Raw genomic sequence first — 12,977 nt, 5'->3', positions numbered from 1 at the left:
ATTTTACTTCCTGTTTACATTTGTTAAAAAGAAAACTACACGTGCTAGGGTATATTAGTAGAACCACATTGAAGTCACAGGCTACTTAGAAAAAAATCAACCAGCAGCGCTCTCTGCAATTTTGGATTCCTCCCAAATGATATAGTTTATACAGTTATCAGAATTTCGGTATTGACCTTATTTACTTTAATGTTCATCATAACTAAATTATGGACAAATATGGCCGTATTTTCACCTAAAAAACTACTCTGTGTACAGACTTAGGCAGCAACCATTTGATTTTCTGGGGGGGGGGGGGGGGGGGGGGTATCCGGTCGTTCCGGCCCCAAACCGATCCGGCCCCAAGTCAATCCGGCCCAAAGTCGATCCGGCCCAAGTCGATCCGGCCCCAAGTCGATCCGGCCCCATAATAAAATAAGAAATAACTATATTGATCTTGGAGGAATTTGTGACACAGTATAAATGGAATTTGCAAAAAGTGTCCAATGATGGATGACAACAGGTATTAAGTGAAGTATTGGAGTACCAGTTAAAGAACTATTTTAAATCGATACGAAAATGATTGTTATTGTGTCGTTGGTTGTATAGCAGATTCAACATATTTTAAAATATGAAGTTATTTTCCATGATAACTTTAACTTTAACTTTAACTCATGGCGATTTCATTTTCTTTTTTTTTCATACACAGAATATCTAAATAAATATTTAGTCCACTGGAACCTATTAAATTTAACTCATCATAATGACTTGATTAATCAAATCATTAGTCTATAATTGGTTTGTTTATTCAACAATTGTCTGATGATTGTGAACTAAGGTGATGCCACTTGTAATCACTTAATTAAATCAAATCCTGATTAATTGATCTTCTGGTTAAGGTTGGTGTATATAATAATTATAAATTGTATTTTTTTCAGGTAACATCACAGGCTTCTATTTACTTGTTGTTTTTTTTTTATAATATCAACGAGGTCTTTATAGATTGATATTTTGTTTGGTGTATATAATAATAACCTATAATGGTTTACTTTTATAAACTGTTATTTGGATGGAGAGTTTTCTCATTGGCAATCACACCACATCTTCCTATATCGATATATTTTTCATAAATTTGACAGTATTTTGAATAGTTGTGTGTAGAAAAAACACAAGTTATATGAGTATCCATTATTCTTTATTGCAAGAAAATAACAAAACAATGACACTGAATGCACGTTTTCACACTCTAAAATATAATATCAGCACTACTAAAATATAACAATAACATCATACATACTAACTATCTCTGACACTCACATAAATATACATAACCTTTTAATAAATCATTTACACTAACAGTTTTACACTGTCACTTACTTAAAGGAATTGTTTTAATATAATTATACCCAATAATCTTGAAAACTTGTAATAAAAACATAATCAACCTAGTTGTTTTATACTCATCTGAAGAATTTTTTTTTTTTTTTTTTTTTACCGTACACCTTTAACATTATAATAAAAATCATAAACATTTATGAATTACTTTAATATATATCTTTATTTTTATTCCTTATAAATATATTTTTTTATTGGGGCCGGATCGAATTTACATTTGGGCCGGATCGACGTGGGGCCGGATCGACGTGGGACGGATCGACTTGGGCCGGATCGACGTGGGGCCGGATCGACGCGAAAGCGGGGGGGGGGGGGGGGGGGGGGGGCTATGTTTTTTTTTGGAAAAAAAAGTTTGTTTCCAGTTTTTGGAGAAAAAAATAATTTGTTTTTGATTCTGAGAAAAAAAAATTGTTTGTTTCACCCTCAGCTGCCACTATATGTAATGCTAAAATTAAAAGAAAAAAATGGGTCTCACTAATTAGCGACAACAAGCGTCAACAAGCGACAAGAAGCGACAACAAGAATTATTTTAGCGACAACAAGCGACAAGAAGACTATTTAGCGACAAGAAAACATTTTTTTTTTATTAGATGCATGTATAAAGAAATTCGTATTTAATGGTTTTTTTTAAAATATACGAGCAGATATGTCTAATTAAAATGTTTTATTATATAGATAGACTAAGAAATTTTTAAATATGAAGAATATGTATAAGATAATGTATGTATCTGTTTTCATCAAAGTCAAAGTATGAATAAACGAATGGAGATATATATGGAGCGAGCATAATGGAATATAATATTTTGATTCATTTGCTTAATACTATGCTCTAAGTGTACTCTTGTTATGTCAATTCGATGCTTTATTTATAGAACTCTCAGCCACGCTTTGCCATCTTTATTATTTAAGCGTGTTTCCAGACCCCACGACGAGGACGTGGTTCTACCTTGGGGTCCATATATTTTTAAAAAAATTTTTTTTTTAATTATTTTTAGTCATTATAGAGTAATATGTACATTCCTATCTAACATAATATTTATACTTTTTGTACATGGTGGTCCCATTTTGATAAGCAAACATGTGGAACATCAAATGAGATTAACGAGTCGCGTGTCCCCTGTTTTATTGCTACAATAACATCCAATTAACACCTTCAACTTTGTACATGCGTCAGACTATACAATTACACGCGCCAGAATATACAATCATTGTAAATAATGAACACCTGTTGAAAACTCAAGATTGTCATTAATTTCCTTTCATCTTCAATCAATATGCATAAACATGATAAATATCATTTAATGAGGCAATAAACAAATAAAAAGATGAAAACATTCACATTTCAATTTTCTTTTCCTCCTGTTTGATTTCAGTTCTTTGTATTTCACAATTTGTGTCAATATTTTCAGGACAATGATGCACAAATAATTCATTTTGCGAGCTTAATATATATTGCACGAAAAGAGTTTTAAAAAACAAATTATAAGATAAATAATATGTTCTAAAACACAAGGAAAAGTAATATCATAATACAATAATTAAACGTAATACTGGCTGTTATTCATAATAGATGATAAAATATTATGTAAATAATGTTTCATTTTTTTCTATCAATTTTAACTTTCTTGCCGCTAAAATTATTTTCTTTTGCATATTCTTTTAATATTTATTGCAATAATTAATTTTAATTAAAAAAAAATGTTTTCTTGTCGCTAAATAGTTTCTTGTCGCTAAAATAATTCTTGTTGTCGCTTCTTGTCGCTTGTTGACGCTTGTTGTTGCTAAAATTCTTGTTGTCGCTAATTAGTGAGACCGAAAAAAATTGTTTTCGACTTGTCGCGAAAAAAAAATTTGTCCAGAAAAAAAAACCATAGCCCCCCCCCCCCCCCCCCAGAAAATCAAATGGTTGCTGCCTTACCTGTGCTGTTTGCACAGGCACTTGTCTCAGAAACAAATTTTCCTATATACAGTGTTCTCCCCAGGCCGTTTTAGCGTCGCAGTACCGCGACGCTATATTTTTTCACCGTGATGCTATAATAATTCCCGCGACGCTATAATTATTCCCGCGACGCTATAATTATTTTGAAGATGCTATTTTACTTGTCCTCAATTTTGAACTTTCATCTATTACCGATTATGATCATAAAAATTATATCACCTTTAATTGTAATCCCTTTAAGTCGGACACTAAAGGCAATTAAGAGATTAAATAGCCAGGTATTAATTGCTCCAGGGTGATAACTGTTTAGATGCGAATATCCCAAGCTGACACTTGTGACATGACTCATACCACGTGTCTGCAATCGCAATTTCCGACATGGAAAAATGCAATCACAAAAACAATTCGAAATCTATGTTTTGTATTACGAAATTTCGAAGTAAAAACGATTTTTTTTTTAAAAGGTCGTTTATTTGTACAACTCTCCAAAAAATACTTTCTTTCTCTTCCGGTAATACGAGAGCGAGAATTTTGGTTTTGAGCTAAAATAAATTTTATACTTCTTTAAAAAGTGATCATAATTGGCTTAAGTTTATGTTTAATTCATTTAATCCATTAAAAGCGTCTTATTCATTCACAATCTCTTGTCAAACAATGTTTATTCTCGGACTCATTTTCGTAAATTTTTTTACGGCCGCCATTGCACATTTTTGTGTAAACTACGGATCGGAACCGGACCAGATATGACAAAAATCCGCATTTTCACGATAATGACAACAGACGGACGGTAGACAGAAAATATATACCAATAGAGAAAACTACGCATTAATAGACTATTTGTTAGATAACTTTGTTGAAAATACGTATCATTTTGATGTAAAGATAAGAAACAACTGGGACTAATTCATTCAGTGCCATGAAACAATGAATTTCATAAACATGATAAAAAAAGTTTTTAAATTGATATTTTGTTTTGCTACTTTTGCTACTTTATCTTTACTTAATATAATATAAAAAAAAAAATAGTTAATTTTGTGTACTAGATATTTAGTTTTGTATATATACAGGTTGCACTATAATGAACCATTCATTCATTTGACTTATTGTTGGGTAACTGAAAGCACATATTTATTTTTAGCTCACCTGGCCCGAAGGGCCAAGTGAGCTTTTCCCATCACTTTGCGTCCGGCGTCCGTCGTCCGTCGTCGTCCGTCGTCCGTCGTCGTTAACTTTTACAAAAATCTTCTCCTCTGAAACTACTGGGCCAAATTAAACCAAACTTGGCCACAATCATCATTGGGGTATCTAGTTTAAAAAATGTGTGGCGTGATCCGGCCAACCAACCAAGATGGCCGCCATGGCTAAAAATAGAACATAGGGGTAAAATGCAGTTTTTGGCTTATAACTCAAAAACCAAAGCATTTAGAGCAAATCTGACATGGGGTAAAATTGTTTATCAGGTCAAGATCTATCTGCCCTGAAATTTTCAGATGAATCGGACAACCCGTTGTTGGGTTGCTGCCCCTGAATTGATAATTTTAAGGAAATTTTGCTGTTTTTGGTTATTATCTTGAATATTATTATAGATAGAGATAAACTGTAAACAGCAATAATGTTCAGCAAAGTAAGATTTACAAATAAGTCAACGTGACCGAAATGGTCAGTTGACCCCTTTAGGAGTTATTGCCCTTTTTAGTCCATTTTTAACCATTTTTCGTAAATCTTAGTTATCTTTTACAAAAATCTTCTCCTCTGAAACTACTGGGACAAATTAATCCAAACTTGGCCACAATCATCATTGGGGTATCTAACTTAAAAAATGTGTGGAGTGACCCGACCAACCAACCAAGATGGCCGCCATGGCTAAAAATAGAACATAGGGGTAAAATGCAGTTTTTGGCTTATAATTCAAAAACCAAAGCATTTAGAACAAATCTGACAGGAATAAAATTGTTCATCAGGTCAAGATCTATCTGCCCTGAAATTTTCAGATGAATTGAACAACCCGTTGTTGGGTTGCTGCCCCTGAATTGATAATTTTAAGGAAATTTTGCTGTTTTTGGTTATTATCTTGAATATTATTATAGATAGAGATAAACTGTAAACAGCAATAATGTTCAGCAAAGTAAGATCTACAAATAAGTCAACATGACCAAAATGGTCAGTTGACCACTTTAGGAGTTATTGCCCTTTATAGTCAATTTTTAACCATTTTTCGTAAATCTTAGTAATCTTTTAGAAAAATCTTTTTCTCTGAAACTACTGGGCCAAATTTAACCAAACGTGGCCATAATTATCATTGGGGTATGTAGTTTAAAAAATTTGTAAGGGTTCCGCGGAACCCAGTGTCTCGCCTACTTTTGCTGTTAATCGCAGACTCAACAAAATGAGGAAAAACATCAATAAAAATTTCCCTCTCGATACTGTCTTTTGATTGAAAGAAGCTTCCAAGTTTGGTAAAAAATCCAGGATAGTTAATGAATCTAATAAATGTTGTATAAACTTTAACTGCAGACTGTATGTAATGTTAACTGGAAGAAAAACTAAGTCCATTGATAAGTAAAATACGGAAAAAGTGAATTTTTTTTTTACAAAATTTACTTCTGAATAATATCTTATGATCAGAAACAAGCTTCTGTCTAAGTTTGGTAGAAATCCAGGATAGTTTAAGAACATTATAAAAATTTTAAAAACTTAAACCACAGAGTGAATGTTTTGTTTCTGGCAAAAAAGCTAAGTCCATTTATAAGTAAAATACGGAAAAGTGGAAATTTATTTTTACAAAATTTTCTTCTTGATACTATCTTATGATTATAAACAAGCTTCTGTCCAAGTTTGGTACAAATCAAGGATAGCTAATGAAAGTTATTAAAATTTAAAAAACTTTAACCACAGAGTGAATGTAATGCTTCCTCGCAGAAAAACTAAGTCCATTTATAAGTAAAATACGGAAAAGTGGAAATTTATTTTTACAAAATATTCTTCTTGATACTATCTTATGATCATAAACAAGCTTCTGTCCAAGTTTGGTATAAATCAAAGATAGTTTATGAAAGTTATTAAAATTTTAAAAACTTTAACCACAGAGTGAATGTAATGTTTCCTCGCAGAAAAACAAAGTCCATTTATAAGTAAAATACGGAAAAAATGGAATTTTATTTTTACAAAATTTACTTCTGGATACTTTCTTATGATCATAAACAAGCTTCTGTCCAAGTTTGGTAGAAATTCAGTATAGTTTAAGAAAGTTATTAAAATTTCAAAAACTTTAACCACAGAGTGAATATTTGTGGACGCCGCCGCCGCCGCCGCCGACGACGGAATGTAGGATCGCTTAGTCTCGCTTTTTCGACTAAAGTCGAAGGTTCGACAAAAATGTGTCCGGTGACCCGGCCAACCAACACAGATGGCCGCCATGGCTAAAAATAGAACATAGGGGTAAAATGCAGTTTTTGGCTTATAACTCAAAAACCAAAGCATTTAGAGCAAATCTGACAGGAAGTAAAATTGTTGATCAGGTCACGATCTATCTGCCCTGGAATTTTCAGATGAATCGGATAATTGGTTGTTAGGTTGCTGCCCCTGAATTGGTAATTTTGAGGAAATTTTGCTGTTTTTTTTGTTATCTTGAATATTATTATAGATAGAGATAAACTGTAAACAGCAATAATGTTCAGCAAAGTAAGATCTACAAATAAGTCAACATGACCAAAATGGTCAGTTGACCACTTTAGGAGTTATTGCCCTTTATAGTCAATTTTTAATCATTTTTCGTAAATCTTAGTAATCTTTTAGAAAAATCTTCTCCTCTGAAACTACTGGGCCAAATTTAACCAAACTAAGTCATAATTGGGGTATCTAGTTAAAAAAATGTGTCCGGTAACTCGGCCAACAAACCAAGATGGCCGCCATGGCTAAAAATAGAACATGGGGGTAAAATGCAGTTTTTGGCTTATAACTCAAAAACCAAAGCATTAAGAGCAAATCTGACAGGAAGTAAAATTGTTGATCAGGTCACGATCTATCTTCCCTGGAATTTTCAGATGAATCGGATAATCGGTTGTTAGGTTGCTGCCCCTGAATTGGTAATTTTGAGGAAATTTTGCTGTTTTTTTTTGTTATCTTGAATATTATTATAGATAGAGATAAACTGTAAACAGCAATAATGTACAGCAAAGTAAGAACTAAAAATAAGTCACTATGACCAAAATAGTCAACTGACCCCCTAAGGAGTTATTGCCCTTCATAGTCAATTTTTAACAATTTTCTTAAAATTTGAAGATTTTCAATAACATTTTCCACAGAAAGTACTGTTATAGATAGAGATAATTGTAAGCAGCAAGAATGTTAAGTAAAGTAAGATCTACAAACACATCACCATCACCAAAACACAATTTTGTCATGAATCCATCTGTGTCCATTGTTTAATATTCACATAGACCGAGGTGAGCGACACAGGCTCTTTAGAGCCTCTAGTTATTTGGCACAAGAGGAAAAAAACAATTCTGTAACTATAAATGAATAAAGAAAACATAAACTGAAACAACTGTTTTTGTTGTTATAGTTTAATTGTATTCTCAGTTATGAATTGAACAATATAAACTAAAACATATAAAGGAAATAGAGCATCAACGCGACACGACAAATGACATTAAAAAAAAAATACAGTTATTTTTTTTTACGCAAAATGTGATGCTATCCAAAATTTCTGGGGAGAACACTGCTATATACCTTAATATAACATTAAGGTATATAGGAAATTTTTTTTCTGAGACAAGTGCCTGTGGCTGTTTGGAAAGTTTTAATGCCTAGCATCCACTAGATATATAAAAGTTAAAAGCATTTTGTGTTTAAGAAAGATAAAGTCTTTCTTGTTTTTTGATGGGCATTTTTTTCCTTTCTGCAGAAGGTGTAAAAATAAACAAACACCTGAATTACTTTGATACTGTCCACTCACTGACTCAGACAAACTCTTTAACTCACCTATAGTTGTGAAGATACCTCTTGTCCATGTCAATTAAGGACAATCAAAACAATACAATTTACCTGAGGGAGCATCTCATAGTTGTACCACAACTTAGTTAATTTTCACACCTTTTGCATGAAGGAAAAAAATGCCCATCAAAATCCAAGAGATTTTATCTTCCTGAAACACAAAATGCATTAAACTTTATTATATCTAGTGGATGCCAGGCATTAATTTTTTTCCAACTTCACAGGTAAGTCTGTACTCAGAGTAATTTTTGGCATGTAAATATGTAACAGCCAGTATGTTCCGTCAGTTACTTTGTTCGGGCGGAACTATTCAACTAGTTATTTCATTGTTTTATTCCGAGTGCAGTCGAAATGTTCTGGAAAAAAGTAGCTAGTTAAAAAGTCCCAGAACAATGTATCTAGTTGAATAGTTCTGGCGGAACAGAACAACTAGTTAATTTGTTCAGAATGTTGCCTTCATAACGGAATAAGTTGTACATGTAATTCATTGTTATAGATTAATCTGAAATTGATATTTTTATCATATTAAAGTACCCACATGAGGAGGAACTTTTGGGCTAGTTTGTTAGTTTCGGTTTTGACTAATTTGCCAAAGAGGAACTTTGTTACTAGTTGATAAGTTCCTTTTGACTTTTGTAATCAATATCTTGGTTCCCCTTTGAAAGGTTCAAATATAATATGTTACGCTTTAACTTTGCATCAATTCTCCAAATGGAACTTTGTGACTGGTTGATAAGTTCCGTTGGAACTTTTGGGCTAGTTTGTTAGTTCCGGTTTTGACTAATTTGGCGAAAAGAAACTTTTTAACTAGTTGATATGTTCCGTTGGAACTTTTCAACTAGTCACTTTGTTCCAGTGGAACTTTTAAACCAGAGGAAGAACAAAGTAACTAGTTATTAAGTTCCTCCGGAACTTTTTGGCTAGTTAGTTATTTCCGCCCGGAACTTTCCAACGTCGGAACAAAAGAGGAAGTTCCTCCGGAACTTTTTGGCTAGTTAGTTATTTCCGCCCGGAACTTTCCAACGTCGGAACAAAAGAGCATTTACAAATACAGCCATATTTGTCCGTTTGTTTTGATGAACCTTAATACTTGACACTTTTTAGTGGCCACATTTTGTCATTTATTTATTTGCTTGCACAATCTGTTAGCATGATATCTTCTTTAACCTATTAGTTATATATAATTTAAAAGAGTCAATACTTTATGTATGCAAAGGTGGTGGTGGTCTTGCCATTTTTCTATTAGTGACTGGCAAGATTAGTGTAATAATATATAGATGGCAGAGTTTTCACTTACAAATGTACATGTAGCCAAGTCCTTGTAAGTTAGTAAATTTTATTTACAGTTGGCATATAGATACATAATAACAGACATAACATTGAGCTCTGGGCCTAAAATAAAATGTTTGTTTCCCCAATCCCGACTGACCCCGCAAAAATGATGCTACTCATAAAATTTTATTGTCAAAACCAAGTCAAGTATTATTTTATTCCTCATTGCTCATTTTGGATTTTCAGGATTGCCGGATCGTCCAATAATGTTCAAGCTTTTTAAAAAAATAAAATCATTTCCCTAGCTACCTAGCCACACCTGGCTTGGCAGGGTCGGGATTGGGGAAACAAACAGTATATTAATTTAGGCCCTGGAGAGCTCTTTAACTGACTTGTCCACTGTCCAAATAATTATGTTGTCTTGAAAGGCTATTTTTTTTTACTTTTACTGATTCCTAATAATTATGATGTCTTGAAAACAATGCCTGAAGGTAAGGCATAAATGCAACCAAAAAAAAACGCTTTTCAAGACGTCATAATTACTAGGTGTCAGAATACACACAACTGTCAAAATAAGGGAATATTTTTTATCAACTCTTTTTCATATACAACCGAATGTGGCGCACTATGATTTGGTGATATTACACCTAAATTTTTGAGGGGGGTATTTGTTAGCACTTCTTACAGTTTCTGTCTTTCATTTTTTATATCAGAAGAACTTATACATTTGTTATACTTTGGGTATTATTTACAATCATATTTATGAACATGAAGAAGTTCTAACTGTACTAACTTTTCTTCGTATTGATCATATGTTACTTTTATTTGTTTTTAAGATGAAATGAGTGATGCCAAACGGATATTTGTTGGTGGCCTCTCTAAAGAAATAAAAGAAGAAGAGTTAACTGAACGCTTTCAAAGATTCTGTGAAGTTTTAAATGTACAGATTAAAAAGAAAAAAGTTAATGGTAAATGTTCAAGGAAGAAAATTCATTTCATATATATATATATATATGAATTTACAACACAAGTATAAAATATTTATTTGCATGTATTTTTCCATATAAAGTTTGTAATTGCATTTTGTAATGCAAATGCTTGGATTTCCTGCTTTCACTGTCATAAGCTAGCATTTGTTTACTACATGTACTCTAAATTTTGTGCAAAGATGCAAATTAATTTAGGGGAAGATGTATATGAAATCATTTGTAACTGCAGAATTGAAATGTGGTTTTACATATGTACTTGTGTATATATGTTAGAGATAGATTACAGAGCACTATTTTTATTGGGAAATTTATAACCAGATTGCATTTAGGTATATAGTAGTGTTTTTCTGGACTTACTTTCATCAGGAACACTCAATGAAAAATATTTGAAAGTACAATGTACCAAAAATAATAGCCAAATCCATCTAAGATTAACTTTCCCTGAGGGAGCGTTAATTTAAATTTAGAAATAGACAATAAATGAAATGTGTGTAATAGTTATCCCACGAGGACACAGTGTGTCAGTGTAAGATCATCCTGATGGCCGGGAAAAAAAATCACCCCACTCTTGTTTAAGGACTCACCCCACTTTTGAAAAAGTGTAAAATCAAATTGAACAATCAGTCTGACAAATCACTTATTAACGAAAAGGTTTTACACCCCACTGAATAAAGGTCTGCCAGCTCGCCCCACTTATAAAAATATCTTGCTTCCTTTAAGTATGTTTAATTACTAATAGTTGGAATCCAGAAGTCCTAGTGTAGTGGTATGTGTCATGGCTTGATATGCTAAAGGTCTTGAGTTAGAATCCAAGCATATACACTGGATTTTTTCTACATGAATTTTGATAGATAGTCTTTTTGGTATAATTTCTTATAAGTTTTATAGTGGATTTGACATTCCCTCAAAAATGTTACAAAACAAAGGAAAGCATGCAAAACAAAGAACCTCAAGCTGGGGTGATCTGATAGGGGTGATCCGGCTCAGATCACCCCTGTTAGAACAAAGGAGCTGGGATGTAAGTTATAAATCATATCAGTAATGAAGTACTCGCTGCTGAGCAGATGATACTCTTGGAGACCAATAGTTCCCAATCAGAAGTTACGTTTTATCATATTTATACTCTTGGAGACCAATAGTTCCCAATCAGAAGTTACATTTTATCATATTTATACTCTTGGAGACCAAAAGTTCCCAATCAGAAGTTACATTTTATCATATTTATACTCTTGGAGACCAATAGTTCCCAATCAGAAGTTACATTTTATCATATTTATACTCTTGGAGACCAATAGTTCCCAATCAGAAGTTACATTTTATCATATTTATACTCTTGGAGACCAATAGTTCCCAATCAGAAGTTACGTTTTATCATATTTATACTCTTGGAGACCAATAGTTCCCAATCAGAAGTTACATTTTATCATATTTATACTCTTGGAGACCAATAGTTCCCAATCAGAAGTTACGTTTTATCATATTTATACTCTTGGAGACCAATAGTTCCCAATCAGAAGTTACATTTTATCATATTTATACTCTTGGAGACCAAAAGTTCCCAATCAGAAGTTACATTTTATCATATTTATACTCTTGGAGACCAAAAGTTCCCAATCAGAAGTTACATTTTATCATATTTATACTCTTGGAGACCAATAGTTCCCAATCAGAAGTTACATTTTATCATATTTATACTCTTGGAGACCAAAAGTTCCCAATCAGAAGTTACGTTTTATCATATTTATACTCTTGGAGACCAATAGTTCCCAATCAGAAGTTACGTTTTATCATATTTATACTCTTGGAGACCAATAGTTCCCAATCAGAAGTTACGTTTTATCATATTTATACTCTTGGAGACCAATAGTTCCCAATCAGAAGTTACGTTTTATCATATTTATACTGTTGGAGACCAATAGTTCCCAATCAGAAGTTACGTGTTATCATATTTATATGTATTCTTAAGGTAGTACATGTCTTTAATAAATTCAAATTTCAATCTAATTAGAATAAGATCCTTTCAGAACGGGAGCAGTTAAAAGATTTGACTGTTATTAGATTGATGAACTTTTCCAGGTTTTTGTCTAAATTTACAGAATTCTAGCTTTATAGGTTGACTTTACATTTATTGTTAATTCAAAAGCTTAAATAACTTTAGATATAAACAAATATATTTTCAGATGCTCCAGACAAGATATTTGCATATGTGAATGTGAATTCTACACCAGAAAATTTGCAGAAATGTAAGTTAAAGTATTATTATTCAAATTCCAGTAAAATAAGTTGTGTTTCAGTGGAAATTCAATGGTACATGTACATGTACACAAAATGTATCAATTTTTAAGGAAGGTTCAACATGTATAAGGGTAAACAAACAAAAATCTAAACATTTGAGAAGAGAAAGAAAT

General features: G+C 32.4%; 1 protein-coding gene across 2 annotated transcripts in view; it reads left to right on the top strand.

Annotated features, from left to right (window-relative positions):
* Positions 1–5: 5 nt before the first annotated feature.
* The window catches only part of LOC143079000 (nucleolar protein 8-like), a 39,736-nt gene continuing 26,764 nt past the window's right edge, over positions 6–12,977 (top strand). For both annotated transcript variants that reach the window (XM_076254108.1, XM_076254102.1), the window contains exons 1-3: positions 6–168; positions 10,417–10,548; positions 12,750–12,812. In XM_076254108.1, the coding sequence (XP_076110223.1) occupies positions 10,422–10,548; positions 12,750–12,812 (190 nt within the window). In that variant the 5' untranslated portion in view covers positions 6–168; positions 10,417–10,421. The remainder of the gene's footprint in view (positions 169–10,416; positions 10,549–12,749; positions 12,813–12,977) is intronic.

The sequence above is a fragment of the Mytilus galloprovincialis genome, chromosome 1, assembly GCF_965363235.1.
Source record: "Mytilus galloprovincialis chromosome 1, xbMytGall1.hap1.1, whole genome shotgun sequence".
NCBI classification, from domain to species: Eukaryota; Metazoa; Mollusca; class Bivalvia; order Mytilida; family Mytilidae; genus Mytilus; species Mytilus galloprovincialis.
Note: the sequence above shows the minus strand (reverse complement) of the source record. Positions and strands in the feature narration are given on the sequence as shown.